This window comes from Neomonachus schauinslandi, chromosome 3, assembly GCF_002201575.2.
Source record: "Neomonachus schauinslandi chromosome 3, ASM220157v2, whole genome shotgun sequence".
NCBI classification, from domain to species: domain Eukaryota; kingdom Metazoa; phylum Chordata; class Mammalia; order Carnivora; family Phocidae; genus Neomonachus; species Neomonachus schauinslandi.
In genome coordinates this window covers 58860817-58885080 of record NC_058405.1, presented here as the reverse complement: position 1 = coordinate 58885080, position 24264 = coordinate 58860817, and the positions used below count along the sequence as shown (strand labels likewise).

Sequence of the window (24264 nt, the reverse complement as noted above, 5' to 3'; positions counted from 1 at the left end):
CCAAAGGCTTCCTACCACATTTTAAAACCACACTCCTTAGCTTAGCTTATGTAGCTGTATGTGATCTGGCCCCTGCCGTCTCCACTGTTGCCTCATTTCACACCGTTCATTACTCTTCCCCTGCGTTCTAGCCACACTGGCCTTCTCTCTCACTCACCAAGCTGGTTCTTGCCTTGGAGCCTTTGCAGTTAGTTCCCTTTGCCTGGAATGCTTTGCTCCTTCCCTGACCCCTCGGTCTAAATGAAAGTAAATCAAGTAGTCATACTCTGTAGTATAAATATTTTAATGTCTTCAGTTTAATAGCACTTCTCAGAATATGAAATTTCTTTTCATTGTTTATAATTTGTCTCTTACCCCATTAAATAGTATTCCCACTAAAAAATAGGAACTCCAGGAAGGCAGTGACCTGTTGTGCTTACTATTATGTCCTCAGCGTCTGGAATAGTGCCAGGCACATCTTAGATATTCAAGTAGGTATTGAATGAATGGTGTTTGAATGAACTGTGACAAATGGTATGTATGCTTCCTTTAATAGCAGTATTGAAATGGTTCTTTTGATGCCATTAATATTATTTTGTTAATAGGATAACAGTGTTCTCTATTTCTCTCTTGTTTATGCTTTAGATATGAAGCCCCACAGATCGCCTTACGTTGTGGGATTATGCTGAGAGAATGTATTCGACACGAACCACTTGCCAAAACCATCCTCTTTTCTAATCAGTTCCGAGACTTCTTTAAGTATGTGGAGTTGTCAACATTTGATATTGCTTCAGATGCCTTTGCTACTTTTAAGGTAATTTTTTTTTTTTTTTCTGAATCAGCTAGGTCATTTAGTTTTAGCATTTAGTTAAAGTCAGTTGGCCTCTGAGGAGGCAGTTTAATTTTAAAAAGCAGAAAAGGCTATTCCTTAGGCCTGAACATAACCAACTGTGATGCAAATCATAAGAGCATCAGTAATGCATTCTATCAGGCCTGTTAGTTGGAAAAAACAACTCAAAATACTTGTCACAAACTCATACAGAATGAATTGCAATATATAAGTGAAAAAAGGAACATGTAGTATTCTCTGCAAAGCATGCTTTCATTTATGTTAAAAACAAAGGGTATAAGGTGCATGCACTGAATACCTCTGGAAGGTTATCAGGGAAGGAGGATCAGAGTTTACCTGCTGGGGTACTTTCTCAGTGTAATTGTAAAGTCCCATCCAGTGAAACAAATTACTAATAAATGAATTGTGGTTTTTTCATAATCATCTATAGTCTTATAAGCTTATCATCTACTCTGTTACTAAATAGGAAATGAATTTAATCTTAGTTTTATATTAAAAATTTTTTAATTGTTGTAAAATAACATAAAATTACCATCTTAACCATTTTTTAGTGTACAGTTCAATAGTGTTAAATATATTCACACTGTTGTTCAACTAATAGGTGTTAAACAACAATGCTCCATTTCTCCCTTCCCTTCAGCCCCTGGCAACCACCATTCTACTTCCTGTTTCTGAGTTGGACCATCAAAAAGCTGTTCAGAAAGCATATTAGAAAATAATGTAGCTAATTTGCAAACTAACATACTAGAACTTCTACATCCAATGAATGATGTCACCTTAAAGGTTTCTGTCTTAGAAAATCATTTACTTATTCTTATGTTCCTGCCATTATTTAATATATTTTGAAACTGGTATCATTGTCTATGACATGTTATTTTTCAGTAATGACCAAGCTTTATCCTTCGAGGGCAGATAAAAGTTTTGGAAACAGCGCAAAACTTTTGACATTCAGAGTAGTGGGTAAAGTGGATGATCGTCGTAGCTAGAACTATTTTTGGTTTTGGTAATAATAAGGGTAATGATAATAAAAATAAATTTTAAAATGACTAAAATAGAGTCTGATTTTCTTCAGTGTATACCACATGGCTCTGAAGACAATTTTAGAAGAGGAATTCTGAAAATATTTTAAGCTGATGATGTAATGGCATCATTGACAAACAAGTCAATTACAAAGTAGACAAGACTCGTTTAAATGTATATATTCAGATTCATTTCTTTAACAGCATTTCAGCAATTTACTTGCTCCATTTATGTCATTCCAAATTTACTTCTAGTTTTTTTAGGATAGAAATATATATTGTTACCTAATTGTAATCCATGTATGACTTTTTATTTTTTATATATTATCTTAAATACATACTTTAATAATATTGACATAGTCCATATACCAGTATTAGTAAATACTTTAATCTTATTACTTTATGGAAATGACTTCAAAGTTGCCTATGACCTGAATGAGAAAGAGTTCCTTTTAACAGCTCTCCAGAGGTCAAGAAAGGTGAAAACGGTAGTTCGTTATACTGAAAACCATGTATTATTTATAGCCTAGGGATTTACTCAGCCTGTTCTGAGAAGGTGCCCTGAATCCATTAGGAGATACATAGGCTCACATGGTGGCAGGAAGTGTGAGAGAGCGTCAGGGAGCAGAGACAAGAAACAGCAGGGACTGGGGAGAGCAGGAGGAAGGGGGACCTTGGGGGGAAGAAACTCTAGCAAAGGGAAGGGATGGGGCCTGTGGCAGTGCAGTGAGAGGGGCTTTCTGTGACCAAGAAGAGGGAGCACTGGTGAGTGGACCCCGCCCTAAAGATAGCCTGGTGAAGGGGTAGGCAAGTCTGGGCAGCTGCTGCCTGCGACATAGTCTATCCTGACATTTCCACAATATCTCTGGAAACGTCATGAAATGAGGAAAATTGAATTGATAAGAACTCATGTCACAGTCCTGTTTGAGGAGGACAATTTACTGTGGCACTTTTGTTTTAACAAATGGGGGGTGGGGAGTGCAGGTTTGGAACCAGGGCTGAATTGCCTGATAAAGGAGAGGAAAGGAGCCATAGTGCCATTGTTCCCTAAAAGCCTCAGCCAAGCCCAAAGTAAGTACGGAACCAATCTAGAATCTGGGTTTGAAGGGAGAGCGGTCACCAGCCTGCTGGGGTTTTCCACATGTCTCCCTCCAGTCCTGCCTGCCCCCTAGATTCTCCCTGACAAGACAGGCGGAGGAAGAGCCGAACCTGCAAGTCTGGGATAGAAGGCAAAGGGCAAGGGAAATAAGGAGAAGGAAGAACGGGGACTTTAGGGGGGGATGAAGAAGACAGAAGAAGAGAAGAAGAGAAGAGCAAAGAGTGAGGGGAAAGAAGAAAAGAGAGGGAGGAAAAGGCTGGGAACAGCAGTAAGGAGAGTTGCCTGGTGGGTGGAGGGAAGGGGAGCAAGGGCGACAAGCCGGGGTATGTGCTCAGAGTGCTGTGTCACTTGCGGGCCCGCTCCGTTCCACGGGCCACTCAGTCTCACCCGGCAAAGCAGAGGTTGTACACTGGCTGCAGATGAACCCCACCAAAGTCTATCTAGAGCACACGGTGAGAGAGGCCTTGATGCATCAAATCTGAAGAATGACATTTAACACAAAAAATTATTCCATTTCTTTCTAGCGAACTGTCTGTGCCTAAACAGCTAAGGAGATGTTTTCTATTAATAGATAGCGTAGTCCCATTTCTTCCCCTTTTCTATCTGATGACTCTGCTGTCATGAAAACAAAGTTGGTTCTGTTTTTTAAAGACTGTAAATAAAGCTTCACAAATAATTACAAACAAAGAAAAAACTCTAATGGAGGCAAAAAGCAAATAGAAACGAATATATATTTTTCAAAATTTCCTCAAAGATTTTTCAACATTTAATAAAATAAACTATACTTGATAATAATGTCTTGCTATCATATGTCCAACCCAATTTAGTTTGCAGCACAATATTAAATATCAAAAGTAAATTGATGTTAATTTATACCTCAGCATATTTTCCATCAAACTTAAGTCTCTGAAAATCTAAATTAAAATCTAAATCTAAATAAACTCATAAAAAGTTTTCTAGTATGCTAAAAAAAAAAAGTGGGGGGTCACCTGGGTGGCTCAGTCGTTAAGCATCAGCCTTTGGCTCAGCTCATGATCCCAGGGTCCTGGGATCAAGCCCCAAATTGGGCTCCCTGCTCAGCGGGGAGCCTGCTTCTCCCTCTCCCATTCCCCCTACTATGTTCCTGCTCTTGCTATCTCTCTTTCTCTCTGTCAAATAAATAAATAAATAAAATCTTTAAAAAAAAAAAAGCATCCAACTCTTGATTTCAGCTCAGGTCATGATCTCCAGATCCTGAGATCTCGAGCTCCGCATCAGGCTCCGCGCTCAGAGTCTACTTATTATTCTCTCTCCCTCTCCCTCTGCCCTTCCCCCATGCTCACTTTCTCTCTCTCTCTCCCCCCCCCAATAAATCTTTGAAAAAAAAAAGTTTTCCAGTATGTCAACAATATTGGAAATGCCAATTTCTGTATTTTTCCAAAATGCTGTGGTTAATACAATAGAACAGTGACCATAAATCACTGTTTCTTTTTAAGTAGATGGCTTCGAGGGGTTTTAGTTGTTTGGCTTGGTTTTAGTTTGATTTTTGTTTGGTTTTGTCTTTTGTTTTTAACCTCTTAGACTAGCCTTTTTTGTTTTGAACTCCAAGATGGCTGTTGCCCAGTTTATTCATTAATGTTTTAACATTGTTTATATTTTTTGTCACAGTGTTGTCTACAAATTGTCCTTTCCCAAAAAGCATTCCTGATGATCAGAATTTTTTTCATCCCTCCTTCCAAGAATTGACATGATAGGAGGGGTTTGAGTTTCAACTCCTTCTGCCACCTAACTGGCTCTGTGTCCTTGAGCAGGTAGTTAACCTTGGAGTTTCGTTTTCCTCATCTGTGAGATGAAGAACATAATCCCTGCTTTGCAGAGTTGTGAAGATTAGAAATAGCATGTGTAAAGCGCTCTACACGCTCCGCGACACAGAGTAAATCCTCCATGAATGGCAGCTGCTGTTTGGCCCATCTACTGTCACATCCCTGCCATTGAGTGTGTCTCTGTCACTCCGCCCTGGGTCTCCCAAGGTGTGCAGAAGTCACTCGCTTAGCAATGTCACATTTTTTTTAGCATGATACATACACTATGCAAAACTTAGTCTTGTCAAAACAGAATTGTGGGGAGGTGCAATGAAAGAGTACACTGTTTCAAATAATTTTTAAAATTTTAAATTTTTTAAAATTTGAACTTTATTTTTCTTTGCAACTTTCTGCTTTTTCCTTTTTGGGTAGGATTTTAGCTAATTTTTTCCACTCTTATATGATCTATAATGATGCAGCAATTGTATTTGTCTTTGTACTATGTGTGTATATATATGCGTGGGTGTATATGTATATATATGGTCAATTCCTCCAGCTTTGTACATGCATCTACTACGTACAGAAATTTGAGGGTATAGCTATGAATATATACACATGAGTGTGAGTGTGTGTGTGTGTGAGTGAGAGAGAAAGAGAGAGAGAATCATTTATTGGCTGCACCCACCATCTACACATGCTGGAGGAATTCTACCCCATCATATTTTATTTCTCTATTATTGGATATGTAAGTTATTTCAAGTTTTTTCCCTTGGAATTTGGCCCAGGTGCTACTAACAGGACTCCCTCCCGATTCCTCTTTCTTTGGAGTAGCACTAATGTATAATGAATGGAAACCTTCCCAGGCAGCCCTCATCTGCATGGTGCTCCGTAGGCTGCCTCCATCACTGTGTGCGCAGGCCTGGGGCCATGAGAGGGCACAGTCCCCATACTCAAGCCTGCCGACTGTTGCAACAGCTGGAGCCAAGGTCTGCTGCAGCCTTTAGAAAGAAACTCTTTCCAACTAGGGTCACCTCAGAAAAATCACTGATCCTGCTCAGGACATTAGGGAAGGGGGTGTCTGAAAACTAGACACCGCAAAGAATACTGTGGAAGTACCTTATTCTTTTTTGGGGGGGGTCCCCTGAGAGAGGAGCTAGTTTGAATTTTGACCTCAGACAGACCAGGAATGAATTCCTATAGAGGGTTTTCCCATTTTAAAATTCCAGTTCCAGAATACTGGATGTTCTACTGGGGAAAAAAAAGTACCGGTTTCCACTAATAGGCGCAGTGGTCAATCAAGATGTGATGATAAGTAATGAAATGATATCATTGTTCTTGAACTTGAAAATTAATAGCGCAAGAATGCTTTCAATATTTTACTTAGTAAAATAGAAATAGGTGAGTTTTGCCATTGCTGCTGCCTTCTTGTTCTCTGTGAATTTATGTTGTGGATCTTCTGTATGCTTTTAGGAAGTTTTAATTAAATGTGTATTAAAGTATAAGAACTTATTTTGGAAAACTTTAAAATTCTTGTTATGTTTTTAATGAAATTCTACATTCTACCCAGAGTATTTAGCCTCTAAGCGTATAAAAGGGATTAGGTGAGGCTTGTTTTCTTTCAACAGTAAGGTGAATTAAGGATATAATTTAGGTGTGAGCTGAAGACAGTCAAATGTTCCTTTATGCTTTTGTTCAGTTTTCTGAGAGTCATGCCTGTAATAAGATCAGTCTACTTGTCTTTAGCTCTGAAAGTGTGCACTGTATGAGTCAGTCACTGCACACCACCACACAGTCCATTAACCTGCGAGCAGGATGAGCCTGCGATGGCTCAGTTAAGTGTCATTTTTTAGCTTCCCAGCATCCTAGGCACCTCTGTTTTAAATTGGCACCTCTGTTTTAAACGCGGTTAAGTAAAAAAACTAAAAGTTGAAATCCCTAAAAAAATTTTTTTTTAAAGGTTTTATTTATTTGACAGAGAGAGACACAGTGAGAGAGAGAACACAAGCAGGGGGAGTGGGAGAGGGAGAAGCAGGCTTCCCACTGAGCAAGGAGCCCAATGCGGGGCTCCATCCAGGATCCTGGGACCATGACCCGAGCCGAAGGCAGACGCTCAACGACTGAGCCACCTAGGCGTCCCCCCTAAAAATCTTTTAAGTTAACTTATGAGATATGGTTTTAAGCCACTAGGCATTCTTTAAAAAAAAAGAAAAAAGAAAAACAGGGGTGCCTGGGTGGTTCAGTCATTAAGCATCTGCCTTCAGCTCAGGTCATGATCCCAGGGTCCTGGGATCAAGCCCCGAGTTGGGCTCCCTGCCCGGCGGGAAGCCTGCTTCTCCCTCTCCTACGCCCCCCTGCTTGTGTTTCCTCTCTCATTGTGTCTCTCTCTGTCAAATAAATAAATAAAATCTTAAAAAAAAAAAGAAAAATAGCTATTTATGACATTTCAAATAGGTCATAAACTTTATTTGGATATTTATTAGATCATAATCACAATGTAGTCATGGCTTGAAGAAATATACTGTAACCCCATCTCTTAGGCGCTATTTGTTTCACTAGTTAAATTATTCCTATCATAAATTTAACAATGATATGAATTAAAACTTTTTGTTGTTGACATGAAACAAGCTTGTATTTCACATCTTAAACTAAGAATGGAAATAATTTTGTGGATGTAAAGAAAATATTCTTCAGAAACCTTTATGTTTCAAATGAATGGACTTATAAAATTCTTAGAAAAGCCAGATTTATAAAATTTATTAGCTATAATAATTTTATTTCACTTAACTGTTCTTTTTCTAGGACTTACTAACCAGACATAAAGTGTTGGTCGCAGACTTCTTAGAACAAAATTATGACACTGTAAGTAGAAGTCCTTTTTAAGATTTTACCTCATTTTCTCTTCCCCCCGCTTAGATCTATGGACACTTGCTCCTATTTATGATTCACAACAGACACCAACCATGTCTACCATGCACCCAATTTGTCCATTTACCTGGAAGCGAAGTCATCAGGAAACTTTGTGGAAAATTGAGGATGGCAGGAGATTAGGGCTTTCTCATTTTTCACACCTGTTTCTGTTGTTGTATCCAGAGCTCCAGAAAATGACTGGCACCTGCTTACTTTGATCCTGATTTAAGAGCATCCATATTGCCCTTAAGAGGCAGTAGGTAACCAGAGAAGAGCACTCCACCCTCACTGAAAGAAATCATTTTACTTGCTTGATAATTAGTTTTACTTACTTGTAGAAATGCCAAAATATTTGTCTTCCAAGTCCCTTCTCAAATGGTGAATCTAACCCATCCTTAGGGTTAGAACCGTGACTCTTCTAGGAAGTTTTCCCTAATCCCACCCATCCACATACATGCATGCTTGCTCCCTCCCCACCCTGGCTGCCACCATTTTCCACATTGTATTATGATGTGTCTGTACCTTCCTGGCTGGTTCTTGAGCTCCCTGAGAGGCAGGAACCTGATCAGAAACTGTAGATGCTAGATGGAATGTTAAAGACTCATTAGATGTCCATTTATAATAAGTGAAAATAAGAGAGCTAAGATAGTTTATGACAAAACCCACGGCATCAGCTACTAATTTTTTCTGTAGAATGAGTGATGGAAATGTGTTGTGCAGGAATGCTTTGCATTCAAGAAATAGTACGCAATAATTTGTAAGATGGTAAACTCATTCTCTTTGATCCCTTATTTACCTGATTTTGTCTTTGTACCTATAGTCACGTCTTGTGTAATTTGGTAGCTTCACAGACACTGAGCCTGCTGCACTGACCTGAACACCAGCTCCGAGACCTCATGCTCCCTCAGACATTTCATACTTTCTGAGTTTCATATTTCTTTAGCAGTAAACTATGAAATGGGAGCATTTGCAACTGGTGTCCTGGGGAGTCAGTCATACCTTATACATGTATTTGAAGTTTCTGGTTACATATGATTGCACTCATGTGGAATTTAAGAAACAAACGAGCAAAGGAAAAAGAAGAGAGAAAGAGAGAAACCAAGAAACAAACTCTTAACTATAGAGAACACACTGATGGTTACCAGAGGGGAGGTAGGTGAGGGGGGATGGGGGAATAGGTGATGGGGATTGAGGGTGCACTAGTCATTATGAGCACCAGGTGATGTATGGAAGTGTTGAATCATTATATTATACACCTGAAACTAATATAACACGGTATGTTAACTATACTGGAACTAAAATTTTACAAAACTTACCACAAAATTTGATAAATTTCATGTCCCACAAAATCCTGTCAGAATAAACAGTAAGTCCTTCATATAATTATTATGACTTTAATGTGCGCTACCTGGTTTTGTTTTTACTTTTCACTTTCTTAATTCCTTGTTGGCAGTTATCCTCTGTGTGCACTGCTTGCCCTCATCACATCCATGCACACACACCTCACACTTGGCCCTCTGAGGACCCAGGACTATTTTCCTCCCTCCTCAGCCCCTGGACTCTCCTGCCTTCAGTTCTCCGTTGGGCTCGCTCCTCCCACCTCCGTGGTCTCTGAGGCGTGTCCTTGCGTGGTAGGAGGTGGACGCTTAGCTTCCCCAGCGTCTGGCACTCTATGTGAAACTGAAGGCCCCAGGCGATGGTTGACAGCCACAGGGGGAAACAGGAGCCCCAAACACCAGCATCCCCCAGCTTTTGGGGAGTGTGGAAGTCCTCCAGAGAGACCAGCTGGGATTAGCATGGCCATTTTGTGGCAAAAGTTGCCCCATTCCTCTACCTGTCCACACTATGAACTTGACAGTTTGATTCTTCATGGGGTATCATGTGAAGCCCTAAGTGTGTTGAATCTTTTCCTAAATTATTCATGCACTAATAGCTACCAGCTACCAACTTCTCTAAAATGGCATGAAAGGTGTTATTTTGCTACTCAGTTAATAGATGAGTTAATAGATGTTTTATTCAAAAGAGTATTGAGAAGACTCAAATACTCCATTTTTCTACTCAATTTTTAATTTGCAGAACTAAAATAAACTGGACAAGTACATCTGTTGTATCACTTGACCTTCCTACCCCCCAGTGTCTTTATGTGTAAATGAGGATGATGAAATGGGGGAAAGCTCCCTGTGGACAGTGTGATCAGCATAGAGTTATTACGCACAGAGAGAGATGCAAAGCACAGCAGCTGGGCTGCACTGGCCTAGTGGGTTGGGGATTTACTTTTGAAGCAAGAGAGCAAGCAAACCTAATGCAGAGAAACCACTGCTGGTTTTACACTCTAATATTTATTTTCTTTTCATTAGATTTTTGAAGACTATGAGAAATTGCTTCAGTCTGAGAATTATGTGACTAAGAGACAATCTTTAAAGGTAATATCAAATTACAGGGCACCTGGGTGGCTCAGATGGTTAAGCATCTGCCTTCAGCTCAGGTCATGATCCCGGGGTCCTGGGATCGAGTCCCGCATCGGGCTCCCTGCTCCGCAGGGAGCCTGCTTCTCCCTCTGCCTCCACCTCTCTCTCTCTGTCTCTCATGAATAAATAAATGGAATCTTTAAAAAAATAAAATAAAAGTAATATCAAATTTCTTTAAGAGTCCCAGTTGAGGGCGGCCTGGGTGGCTCAGATGGTTAAGCGTCTGCCTTCGGCTCAGGTCATGATCCTGGAGTCCCTGGATCGAGTCCCGCATCGGGCTCCCTGCTCGGCGGGGAGTCTGCTTCTCCCTCTGACCCTCCTCCCTCTCCTGCTCTCTGTCTCTCATTCTCTCTCTCTCAAATAAATAAATAAAATCTTAAAAAAAAAAAAAGAGTCCCAGTTGATATCATACTAGTAAATGATGGCTCTGAGTGAACAAGTACATAGAGAAAAATTAAGGTGTCCCTTTTTTTGTAACTTGGGAAATATATTTCATGTTATGACTGTATTTTGTAGCAAAACAATGTAAGTGTCCTGCCTCAAAGACTTTTTGGAAGTAACAATATAAATAATATGTACATGATAAAGTAGAATTTAGTATATTTCAGCTCCGAAAGAAAATCAAGCTTAAGTTAATTTAAATACAACCACAGTTCTCTCCTAGGGCGTATTTTGTGGAGATGAAAAGAAATCACTCTTAGCTTGAAATTAAGATCTGAATTACTGTTTATAAGAATCAGCAAGGTTCTCCTGTAGTTTCTTTCAGTGTATCTGAAACAGGAAAAAATGACCCTATTTCTCTTATACATCTCTCTGTAAACTAGACTTTGTGGGCTATTTTGCAGAGAAGGGGAGAGGAAAAGGTTATGTGACGGGGCTCACCCCCATCTGAGCACTTACCCCCAGATTTATAACATATTTTTCTAAAGAATTTTTTTTTTTTTTGCATTTCTGGGTTCCATATTCTGAGCATTCATGTTAGTGTTCTACTGTAGGTCATTTTTAATTCCTCCACCATTTAACATGACATGTTCAAGTTGTATTTCCAGCGAAGATTCTGAAATATGAAAATAGTCACTCTTTAAGAGTTAAAAGAATAATCTTTAATAATCTTTAATAAATTTGGGTACTTGATCATGGACCCAAAACTGTGCTTCTCTAAAAATGCTAGTATTACACTGAAACAGACTCTGGAAAGAGGTTAAAAGATGATATCACCAGCTGGAAAAGAAAATAAAGTCAGTGCTCAATTATCTGCAAATAGTTTAGTTGGACCAATTATTGGGGGTGGTGAGGAGGGTAATAGGGCATTCCATTTGGTCAACAAATATTTATGTGCTCCTATTCCTAACATTACGGTGACAGCCAAGAACAAAATGAAGTGGCACCTGAATGGACCTTACATTCTGTTGGAGGAGAACAGACAATAGATAAAGAAAAAGATAAATATATAATTTTCAGGTGATTTTAGAACAGTTAAGGAGGGCGCAGGGACAGGAAGTGATGACAGGGGTGGTAGGGGTGTTTGTGTGTAACCAAGTGGCATTTGCTCTTGGAGATTATATCACCTATGAAATGCCTGTGGAAGTTTGCTCTCGCCCAGCCCAGGCAGCCCAGCAGAGTAGGGCCACATAGTCAGTGAGTAGCCTTCCCTCCTCCAGTGAAAATGTGCCTGGGGGCGCCTGGGTGGCATAGTCGGTGGAGCGTCCCACTCTTGGTTTCGGCTCAGGTCATGATCTGGGGGTCCTGAGATCAAGCCCCACATAGGGCTCCGCACTCAGTACAGAGTCTGCTTGGGACTCTCCCTCTCCTTCTGCCCCCTTCCCCCGCTCCAGCCTCAAATAAATAAATTAATTTTCTCAAAAAGTGCCTGGAAGCAGCCATTTGGTCAAGAGGAGGTAGGACTGACTGGTCCTATGGGAGTGGGACGTCAGTTAGAGCTGCATCTCTACCCTTCAGATTCCATTCAGATACTCCAAAGAAAGTTACTGGCAGATAATAATCGGCTGGCTTTGTCAGGCACTTTATATGATGTTTGGGCTTACTAAACATCACTTGTATTATTTTTACATGTTGGGATAGTGACATTCATAGAACAATGTGTTTGTTTCTAAATATTGAATACACTTTTAAGTGAAATGATAAACTAAGTGTATTTTGTATGACATTTTTGTCAGTTCACTTTACCTGTGATTTTGCCTTAGCCAGGACCCGCCTGCCCCTGAATTTGTGCCCTTGCTGCTCCAGCATTACCCATTGTTGCGGGGGTCAGTGTGCTATTTTCAGTCAGTCATTCAGCACTCTTTATTGAGTTTCCCCTTGCGTGGAAACCCACCCGAGGTGATCCATATAGAAAATATACCTTCGGTTCGCTGTTCGTGCTGCTGGAGCCTGGATTGATGAGATCAAGCTTCAGACAAAGGCAGGTGACATGCTGCCGTGCTCGCCCACGTCCAGAAAGCTTGTTAAAGCATTTGAAAATAAGGCCGCATCCTGCTGCCACAGCTGTGTCCCTAAAGAATAGAATTCCTTATTTGTAAAGGGTTTCACAAGCACAGCCCAAAACAGGGGAGCTGGTCTGTATTATAAGAGATCACCGCCCTCGGTGGGAAGGAGAAATTGAACGGTAAACAGAGCTGACAATGCTCCGAGACGCTAGTGTATAAGAAGTCTCTCATACATTTTCTAAATCCTTCCTCTTTTTAGTGGGAATCCATAAGATCCTGAACCAAAGTAGCAACATTGGTATAAACTAAGGTGATTGAACTAAATTGGGATCAAGAAAGATGAGAGTCATAGACTTTAGAATTTACCCTCGTACCATTTTCAGCAGTGACAGGAATTGGTGATAGAAATTTTTCTGCGATCGACTGTCTCTACTAGGGCTTTAGGTGAAGTTACAAAGCTAACAGTTGTTCCCCTAAACGTCTCCCTTCTGGGCCTCCTTCCTGCTTTTTCCTTCTTGTTACCCTGTCATCCCTTCCTACCCATTTGCCCATTGCCCTCATTCTGTTCTCAAGATGTCATCAACCCCACCTTGGCCTGCTCCCTAGCAGGACGCATTTACATTCGATATAGAAGCCTGTTAATTCAGCACATGTGTGATTGGTACAGTATGTAATAGAAATTTGGTGGGGAGCATAGGGGAGTGAGAAGGTTCATTCTTCACTGCGGTCTGCTGCCAGCTGGCTCGCCACTATCCAGCCCCCTTTTCAATGGCTCTGGGGCCAGACACCTCTGCACTGTTCCCAGCGGCACAGGCAAGGAGCAACCGAGTCGGGATGTGGTATTGAAACTCTCCCTTGGGCGCCTGGGTGGCTCAGTTGGTTAAGCGACTGCCTTCGGCTCAGGTCATGATCCTGGAGTCCCGGGATCGAGTCCCGCATCGGGCTCCCTGCTCGGCAGGGAGTCTGCTTCTCCCTCTGACCCTCCTCCCTCTCCTGCTCTCTCTCTCATTCTCTCTCTCAAATAAATAAATAAAATCTTTAAAAAAAAAGAAACTCTCCCTTGCCCAATTGATTGTGCTTCCTCCTTATTTACAGATGCCCAAGCTCACTCAGAAGGCCTCTTTCCTGTTCTTTATTAATCCACCCAGACATACTATGTTGGCTGCTACTCTTGCCTAAAATCTTTTATAGTGGCGTGTCTCACAAATATTTTATTTGCACTATGGTAAAACTGAGCACTGTTTGGACACTGAAGAAAACCAGTAAAAGACAGATAAAGCATATCCAAGAATGCAGAAATTGTTAAAATGAGTACTAAAGATTTGGCTTTTTTGAATGCTAGATTATAGGCAGAGACATCACTAAAATAGTCTAATTTCACCGTATTCAAGGAGAGAGCTGTGTATCCTTATCTTTAATAGAAAAATGTTGTTTTGGAGAGCTCTGCTGGTGCACTGTTGGTTTTTCCTTTTGAGAATTAGGTCTGTGGTAGCAATATGTTCTGTTTTGACACAGCCATGTTTATATCTCCGAATTCTGTACTATTTTGTACATATATGTTTCATCGTTTCAGAAAATACTTACAGTACAATATGTAAGAGAAATTTGGTGGGGAGCAAACTTACATACTTACAGTATTCTGTAAGTGATAAACTGTCTTAAAGCTAGGCAATTTTCTGACTCCGAAGTACTGGCTGCCATCTTTTGGTAATCATATTCTAAATTTTTCTGAACTACCTTGGGGTGCTTAGATTCCTGGTGTCAATAAAAAATAATTAACAGAGAAATTCCTTCCCCTCACATGACGGAGCTTTGGAATTTATTTCTTATCTTCTTCAGAGCCATTTAATTACTAGCAAGAAAGATTATAATTCAAAAGAAGCTTGGCAGAATTTGGGGGGTGGTTTTTGGCTCTGGTCAATTTCATTAAAACCCTAAGTTTTAAAAAAAAACTCATCATTTCTACTTGCTGTGCTTGGCTTTACTCTATATTGAAGCCTATAAAATCTAATACAGAGAACTAAAAACAATTTTTTTCCATTTTATCATGTTAAATGCTTTGTATTATGATGAAGTGCAGCATTTTGTCATTGTCAGTATTAATTAAAATAGATTAACATTTAATGGCTAAAAGAGTCAGTGTTGTTGGTCAAATGATTTAACACGATTGTTTCAGAAAAGTAGTGAAATTATATTAGCAGAGGATCGAATGGATAAAATTTATATGTAGGCATCCCCCTGTAATAAAAATTAAAGTGACTTAATCTGAATTTAACTTATAAATGTCACTTCAGCAAATTCTTGAGTGTGTGTGTGTGCGTGCAAATTTTAAGGGTAAATTTTTTTAATGAAATTTCTTGTTGAAAGACCTTTTAATATGTGTATGTGTGTACTATATGTATTTGTATATACATGATATGTATTATATAATGATTTTTATGTTTTATATAAATATATCTTTATATCAATATAGAATCTGTACATATAGATACAGATCTATATCTGTAATGAGGCATATCTATTATCTATATATGCCCATGTGTATCTTAAGTGGGTATGTCTTATATACATAGACATATATATATATCTTGTCAGCTTTACAACCAAAAGTGGTTGGGTTTTTTTGAGAGTCCGGGAGTCCTCCTGCTGACATGTAAACATGTAGGAAGATAGCACACTGTCTCCCCGTCATGGGGGAAGTTAACCTCGGTGTTTCTCTCTGAGCTGTAACCATTTGCTTGTCAGAGACATGAGTTTTATTATCCTCTTTATTAGCTGAATAAAGGCAGTTAGCTAAAACAAGTAGTTTCCTTAGTGGCCAGGTGGGTTCAGAGTGAACTTTGAAGGGTGCATAGCGAAAGGTGCTGTCAAGTCCTCTTACAGGGAATGGATTGCCTTTCATCTTGAGAAGACACGTATGCAATGGATCGTAGCTGCATGGCTGTATAAACCCCGTGGAATTTTATCTGTCTTCCTAATATCTTTTTCACAGATTACCTATAATATTGTGCTGTGGATACACTTATTCAATAATCGAACTGCTTTCTTTCTTTTCCGCATTTTGTGGACTTTATTTCCCCAGCAGCATCCACACGCATCACACAGTTAAGTTGTAAAGGGGACAAACACAAGCAAAATTTGATACATGCCCACATGGAGCTTATGTTCTAAAAAGGCAAGTAAATCTGTACTGCAAGGCAAAGTGAGTACAGCTGGGGAGAAACAGAGCACAGAGCAGCAGGTAGAATGGTGCTTCCCCAGGGCCTGGGAGGCAGGGGGATGGAAGGTGTTGGTCAGGGGGTACACACTTTCAGTTATGAGCAGACTAAGTCCTGAGGATCCGATGTATATAGCCTGGTGACTATAGTTAACAGTACTGTGCTGAGTACTTGAAATTTGCTGAGAGTAGATCTTAAGCACTCTCATCACACACCAAACCAAAGGGTAACTGTGAGGTGATGGATGTGTTAATTAACTTGATCGCGGTGAATGTTTCACAATGTAAATATATTTCAAATCATCATGATGTGCACTTCAAATATAGGCCATTCTGTCAATTATGTCTAAATAAAGCTGGGGGAAACATTGGGAGCAAGGAGAGTGAAGCCGCAGAGGCAGAACAATGAGGAGTAAGTGGCGCTCCAAGGAAAGGAAGCAGAAGCGACTCCAGAGCACAGAAGCCTTTGAATGCCATCCTCAGAGGAGCTTAATTTTCTCCCCTTCATCCATGGGCATCCAGGGATTCGTTTGTTTATTCATGCAGTCTCTCAGTGGAATTAGTAGCATGAATAGGGCTGATCTTCAGGAAGGTGCATTTGGCACAAGGAGCAGGCTGGATTGGATTGGGTCTAGCCTGAAGAAGGGACCATCCTGCCCGCTGCCACCAGAGCCCAGGCAAGACGTCATGAGGGCTGGAAAGAGGATAGAGGCAGTAAAAGTGGAACGAAGAATGTTGGAGACATTTCCAAACAGAAAATTGGCAGATCTTGGATGTAGATTTGATGGGAGTGGCAGGGGAAAGAAGGAGCCAAGGAAGATTTCAACTCTTCCTGAGGAGCCTGGCTGGCGTGGTGTCATTAACAAAGAGGAAAAGGAACTGGTTTCAGAGACACCAGTGTGATTGGCCAGGAAAGTGGTCCACTGGGGCCACCAGGTGGGCAGTTAGAAACGTTGGTATAGAGCTCAGGAAAGAAACTGAGACTCCAAATGTAGGTTTGGGAGACATCTTCCTAGATGTTACAGTTGAAGCCATGGGCATAGATGAGACTGGAGAGAGAAAAAAGATCAGAGATTCACATATACCACTTGGAAAATTCCTACATGTGTAGAGCAAAAGTAGAGCAAAAGGAAGGGGAGCAGTAACACAGGAGCAAAGGAACAAGCTGCAAGAGATAAGAAACCAGAAGAATGCAGTCGCCTTGAAACCAAAAGCAAAGAAGTTTCCAGAAGAGTGTTCAGTTAGCTTTAGATGCTGGAGAGATTAAGGAAAATGAAGATGAACAGTTTACATGACTATTGTCCCATGTTTGAGACTAACCAGCTAACATCCAACAGTGTTCATCATGTCTTATGCTTAACAACCATTATTTTTGTGCACTAAACTAACTTTAAGGTATGTAGTTCTTATTTGTTAAATAGACACAAGATGCATCAAAGGCAAGGTGGTTGTTTACTGGCAGCCAGACACACACAAACACACACTCATACACTCACAACACACGCCACTACATACACACCTCTGGGGTTCTGTGGCTGGACCGTATTGTGATAGACAGCCAGTCCATAGTTCTGTGTGCTTTCTCCTCCCATCCAGGATTTCTGTAACCATCAGTACAATGAGGCATCCAGAAAAAGTCTGGTGAATAGGAGAATTCGAAAACTAAGTAGATTATATATAAAACTATGTGAAGGGTACATTTCAGCTGCCTGGTTGCTGAAGTTTTAAGAATTCCTACTCGGGCGCCTGGGTGGCTCAGTTGGTTAAGCGACTGCCTTCGGCTCAGGTCATGATCCTGGAGTCCCGGGATCGAGTCCCGCGTCGGGCTCCCTGCTCAGCAGGGAGTCTGCTTCTCCCCTTCCCACTCCTCCCTCTTGTGCTCTCTCTCTCTCATTCTCTCTCTCAAATAAATAAATAAAATCTTAAAAAAAAAAAGAACTCCTACTCCTATATGACAATAAAAGTTTATGAGGTAAAGAACGGTCAACTGTGCTGCTAGTGGGCCTTCAACTATTCTCACTTTGAGTATTTTTATTTTGTTTTGAAGTGTCTTAGTCTGTTTGTGCTGCTATAACAAAAATGCCCCAGACCGGGTGGCCTAAGCAACATTTGTTTCTCATAGTTTTGGAGGCTGGGCAGTCCGAGATCAAGGTGCCAGCAGAGAGCTCTCTGGGGTTTCTTTGGTAAGAGCAGCTGTCCCATTCCTGCGATCCTACCTTCCCAAAGGTCCTACCTCCTAATACTTCACATTTGAGGTTAGGATTTCCACATGTAGATTTTAGGGAGGCACAGACCTGCAGTTCATAACATGCAATACTGCTGCATTTGGGGGGAGCTATTAATTGTCACCAGAAAATGTTTTGTTTTACTCTTTTATAAAAACTTGCTGTACATATTAAACTTAATATGGATTCAGGGTCAGTGATTCTCCTCGTCACCTCCCCCCCAGGCTATCTAGCTGGTTTTGTAATAAAAGTTAGGGGATGGGGAGGGTATGTGCTATGGTGATCGCTGTGAATTATGTAAGACTGATGAATCACAGACCTGTACCTCTGAAACAAATAATACATTATATGTTTGAAAAAAAAAAAAGAAGAAGAAGGTAGCAGGAGGGGAAGAATGAAGGGGGGGAAATCGGAGGGGTAGACGAACCATGAGAGAAGGATGGACTCTGAAAAACAAACTGAGGGTTCTAGAGGGGAGGGGGGTGGGAGGACGGGTTAGCCTGGTGATGGGTATTAAAGAGGGCACGTTCTGCATGGAGCACTGGGTGTTATACGCAAACAATGAATCATGGAACACTACATCCAAAACTAATGATGTAATGTATGGTGATTAACATAACATAATAAAATTAAATTAAAAAAAAAAGTTAGGGGGAAGGTAACACTCACTTGGTATAACCTATTTTCCCAGTAAGCTACTAGAGTACATTTATTCAAGGAAGGGAGGTATAACTGTAGAGTCAATTTTGTTATTCTACCGTAATGCCTAAGAAACAATGCAGTACTGGGAAGCAAGATTAAAGTGAGTGATGAAAATAATAAATTTGTTTCTGGCTAGCTCTGGGTGAGAGCTACAAAGAGAGCTTTTTTAAGCTGCAGCAACGACTGGCTTTAAAAAAAAAAAAAGATTCAGAAATGTATTAATCACCGACTTTAGCAAAACTGTGCGAAAAGCTTAAAATAACAATAATAACTACTCCTTTCATGCCTGTGCTAAACGTAAGATGCACTTAAGGACTCTCAATTTTTTTTCACATCAGCATTCCTAACCACATTTATAGTTTGTTTTTCAGGGAGAAGTGCAATATATTTTGAATCAGAAGACTCTCAGATTATCTCTCTGATTTGGGTTTTTGTTTTTTTGTTTTTTGTTTTTGTAGCTGCTAGGTGAACTGATCCTGGACCGACACAACTTTGCCATTATGACAAAGTACATCAGCAAGCCAGAGAACCTCAAACTGATGATGAACCTCCTTCGGGATAAAAGTCCCAACATTCAGTTTGAAGCTTTCCATGTCTTTAAGGTAAAGTGCAACAGAAGTAATATGGGCATTTGTTTTTCACTTTCCAATGGCAAACTCCCTGCTGTTTACTCTCCTTTATACTTGAGAGAAAATGAAATAGGCAGTCTTTCCGTTTTGCATGACTTGGATGAAATTTTAGAGGTATTTTAATGAATGCCCATTTGTTTCTAATCCCTATCTCTAAATATTTTCATTTTTTTCCACTGAGAAAATAGGTGGATACTGTTTCCCAAAAGTTACTACAATAATCAGCAATAGAGCCAAAATCCAAATCCCGACTGTCGGAATTTGAATGCTTTGCTTTCTGCCTTAAGTGTTTCTTTGAGCCTTAAATGAAGCACTGAAGAAATACTGGGGTACTGCTTACTTTTATTACTTGTTAGAAATATTTCTTAAATGCATTTTGCTATAAATGGAAACTAGCTCCCCATAACACTGGGCTCTTTCTCATATTTTTTTCTTTGATGTAAGAGTAACAAAATCGCCTCCTAGTAACTTTAGACAGTATATCTTTTTAAGCAGGGTAGGAGAAATAATCTGTAATCCCTACTTCTAACCAAACTGTTGTAAAGATTTTAGTAAATTTTATTTTCCCGTGCACATATTTGAAGGTTTTTTTCTGCAGCTGTATTCACATGGTACACAAAATGGATATCTTAATTTTATCACTTAATGCTTTGCCAGAAGTGAACACTAATTCATTGTTGTTATATATGGATTTTAGAGCCAGGAATTTTATTGGCATAGTTCATCATTGGGTTTGTTTACTCTAGTTTACTTAAACACTTCTCTGTTTTTTATATTTAGGTTATTTCCATTTTTTCCTACTGTGAGGAATGCTGCCATGAGCATTTTCTATATCCAGCTAGGTTTTGTTGTTTTTTTTTTTTTTCCCCATATTTAGGGTTATTTTCTTAGGAGAGATATCTGGAATAGAATTAAGAGTCAGGAGAGTTCCAAGCTTTTGGGGGGTCTTTATAATGTCTGTTGAGTGACTGAGTTTATAAATCTGTAAATGGGAGAGACATGGCAGTTTATAAGGTATGTAATTGTTGCTTTGAAAGGTTAATAAAAACAAAAAAATTTAGTCCATCTTTCAGCCACCAGGTCTTTATTGTCCAAAGAGCCACTAGAGCAATTCAAATACCAAACTAATTTATAAATTCCATTCAGTGATGTTCAAAATCCCAACAGGACTTCTCCTGGAACTTGACAAGCTGATTCTAAAATTTCTGTGGTAGAACAATGGCCTAAAATTAGCTGTGGCCACAAAACATAATTGGAAGTATTTAGTTAACTACATCAAAATTTAGAACTTCTGTTCGAAAAGATCGAATAAGCAAAGTGAAAAGACAGGATAGAATGTGATACATATAACTGACAAATCATTTAGAGAAAGAATTCAATAGAAAAATGGGCAAAGGATACAAGTTGGTCATTTACAGATGAGGGAACCTGACTGGTCAATAAATAGGTGAACATTATCATCTTACTAGGTAACATTGGAAATGGCCATGAAATATCAATGAAGTATCATTTTACATTCTTCGTAACGGTAAAATGTTTAAGTCTGACAAATCAAACATTGGTAAGGTTGGAGGGCAATGGAAGCTGTCTATACACTGTAAGTTGATACAACCACTTTTGAAGAGCAATTTAGTGAAATAAAGAACTGAACGTACACATATCCTTCAATCATGAAATCTCATTTCTCAGCAATTTTTTTTTTTTAAGTAGGCTCCACACCCAGCATGGAGCCCAATGCAGGGCTTGAACTCGTGACCCTGAGATAAAGACCTGAGCTGAGGGGTGCCTGGGTGGTTTAGTCATTAAGCGTCTGTCTTCAGCTCAGGTCATGATCCCAGGGTCCTGGGATCCAGCCCCGCATCGGGCTCCCTGCTCAGCGGGAGGCCTGCTTCTCCCTCTTCCACTCCCCCTGCTTGTGTTCCCTCTCTCACTATGTCTCTCTCTGTCAAATAAATAAATAAAATCTTCAAAAAAAAAAAGAGACCTGAGCTGAGATCAAGAGTTGGACCCTTAACCGACTGAACCATCCAGGCGTGCCCTCAGTGGAAGTATGGGATGGGGCAGGGGGCCTGGTGGTAAAGCACTCAGCTCTTTGGAGGAGTGAGGCGCCCAGAAGGTGAAGCCATAGTGCTGTATGGGAGTCACACACTTTTATGGGTATTCTCACGTCGTCATATATGTATCATCTAACTGGGAAGTGTGTCCATTGAGAAATATTACAGCAATCAGTATTATAGTTTTGAGTTATTGTGTCCTGTTATGATAGTCATTGCTGTCTTTTATAGAACAGCTGAGTCACTAGCCTAGGATTGTAATTTCAAGAGGAGTGCACATAAGAATCTTTGTGGAACTTTATAAAAATATAGAATGCCAGACCTCTACCCCAGATCTGCTGAGCTGGAATCTCTGGGAGCTGGAGCCTGGGAAATTGTAAATTTTAAAGCTCCACATACATAAGGAAAGAATATCATTGATGACCTCCAGGGAGGGAAGATGAGAGGGGAACTCTTCACCTTTGTCTTTTTTGAATTTTGTAGCCAGATGAATATATTACCTGTTCAAAAACTAAATTATAAAAAAAAAAAGCACACTCGAATACTACATGTTGTTTACGTTTATGTGCATATATCTATGTCGTAGGAGGAAAAGGATAAAAACACGCTTGGGGATGGAAGCACACTGCTCAAGGGGGTGGGGACAGATGGAAAGTGAGAGTTTGCATCTATTTGTAGTGTTTTATTCCTTTAAAAAGAGATTTAAAGTAATATGGCAAAATCTGCTCAAGTTGTTGGTGGGTATATTGGTATCTGTTATGTTCTTTTCTGTTGGAAAGACTGTATAGTTAAGAACATACAAACATTTAAGACATTTAAAATCAAAACAAAGTAAAAACTGTTCCCAGATAGCTCTGACGAGCTCCCGGCTAGCTCTCCAGAACACGGCTCTGGATGGGAAATTACGGATTTCCCTCAATTAGGGAAGCATAATGTGGGGCTTCTGCATTTTACCAACACGAGTAGCACAGGGACCCCGAGAAGGGTCTGTGTCATCCCTTGTGTGCGTTCCCTGTCTGACGTATTTGTTTCTTTACGTTTCAGGTGTTTGTGGCCAGTCCTCATAAAACGCAGCCTATTGTGGAGATTCTACTAAAAAATCAACCCAAACTCATTGAGTTTCTGAGCAGCTTCCAAAAGGAAAGGACGGACGATGAGCAGTTCAGCGATGAGAAGAACTACCTGATCAAGCAGATCCGGGACTTGAAGAAAGCCGCCCCCTGACGGTCTCAGCCACCCTCCCACCACAGTCACCATCTCATTTGTTCAGTTTGTACAGAAAGTGTCATTTCAGAAAGTCATTGTCCTTGGGAAGGCTTTGGAGGAGGTGCCCGGTTTTTCTCAATTCATTGTTCAGGGTAGACGGAATATAAACATTTGAATGAAAAATGATTAACCTAGAATAATGCATTCATTTGAATCAAGTCTGTGATGATTTATGTGAAATCAGAGCCACTGTACTAGACGTGGATAAAAACAGTTTTAACCCTTGGTTGACCAAAGGCAGCAGGGCCGTGGGCTTGCAGACCCAAGCCCTGGGTCACCACAGGCCCCCTAAGCAGAAGCCCAAATGACAGGCGTCCCTGAGCCCTCAAGGTTAAGTTCTCCGAGGAGAACTGGGGGTCGGGGCGAGAGGTGCAAAACCATTCCATCTATCTGCGCCTGGACATAACGGATTTCTCACGGCGCTGAAAGCTCTGGCAAAACAAGGCCCATGTTTTCAGTCATCACACGTCCTTGTTCCCAGCCCGTCTGTTTTGACCGTAACTAAGTTCCTAGGGAAGCACAACCCTCTCTCCACGCACCGTCCCGCGCTCCATCCCAGCGGCTCTCCTCCGCATCCCACTCCTGGCGCACCCCCTGCGGCCCGGCTAGCCGGGAACAGCTTGGCCAAAGTAGGACAGGTCAGCAGGGGTCACAGGGACAGAGGGGACCCGCGTGTATGACCTGCTCACTTGAGAACTTGGAACAGATGGTGAAGGACCACAGCTCTAGCAGTAAACACTGGTGTTTCGCTCTGACTCCTGAAGCGTCAGGGAATGATTGGAATATTTCATTCCTGTCATCATGGGAAAATTCTTTTGTGGTGAAAGTGTGTTTTAGGGTAGGAATCATTGCATTGGGATGCCTCGTGTGTACAAAATCGTGGGTCCAGAGGGTTAGCCCGCTTTTATAAATAAGGGAACATTGCCATTGGAAGGGCAAATGATTAAATGTGTGAAAAAGTTCTCAAAGGACTCGAAGTTATCTTTTCAGTTTATTTTCTAATTAGCTGCCACTCTAACTTCCCATCAAAGCTTTCAGCGAAAAGGTAGAAAAGCTACAAAAATGTGGTCTCAAGTATTCTCTTGCATTAAGGACTTAATTGTGTTCTTTAAAAAAAGGCATGAACCCGGGCGCCTGGGTGGCTCAGTTGGTTGGGCGACTGCCTTCGGCTCGGGTCATGATCCTGGAGTCCCTGGATCGAGTCCCGCATCGGGCTCCCTGCTCGGCGGGGAGTCTGCTTCTCCCTCTGACCCTCCCCCCTCTCATGTGTTCTCTCTCATTCTCTCTCTCTCAAATAAATAAAAAAAACCTAAAAAAAAAAAAAAAAAAAAAAAAAAAAAAAAAATAAAAATAAAAAAAGGCATGAACCAAAAACAACAAAAAAGGTTATGGTTTGTTCTCAGACATCAAATGTATAAAATGAAATTTTAAAGTTATATTTATAAGCCATTAAGGGTGTAACGATTAATCTGTATTTTTTCAGAATTCTGTTTCCAATCGTGAGTTGTGGCCTCTGTAAGGACCCTCACTTTATACAGTATTGTGTGCTGTGTTCTTCAACCAGGTATTTCTCCACCAGAGAGGGAAGGATGCCTCTCCAGGGGTCCTTCTCCAGGATCAG

The 24264-nt window shown here is 40.6% G+C and overlaps 1 protein-coding gene across 2 annotated transcripts in view; it reads left to right on the top strand.

Annotated features, from left to right (window-relative positions):
* CAB39L (calcium binding protein 39 like) overlaps nucleotides 1-23818 on the top strand; it is a 92505-nt gene extending 68687 nt beyond the window's left edge. For both annotated transcript variants that reach the window (XM_021689442.2, XM_021689441.2), the window contains 5 exons: nucleotides 625-793; nucleotides 7528-7587; nucleotides 9993-10058; nucleotides 19153-19296; nucleotides 22422-23818. In XM_021689442.2, coding sequence (XP_021545117.1) covers nucleotides 625-793; nucleotides 7528-7587; nucleotides 9993-10058; nucleotides 19153-19296; nucleotides 22422-22601 — 619 coding nt within the window. In that variant the 3' untranslated portion in view covers nucleotides 22602-23818. The remainder of the gene's footprint in view (nucleotides 1-624; nucleotides 794-7527; nucleotides 7588-9992; nucleotides 10059-19152; nucleotides 19297-22421) is intronic.
* Nucleotides 23819-24264: the final 446 nt, after the last annotated feature.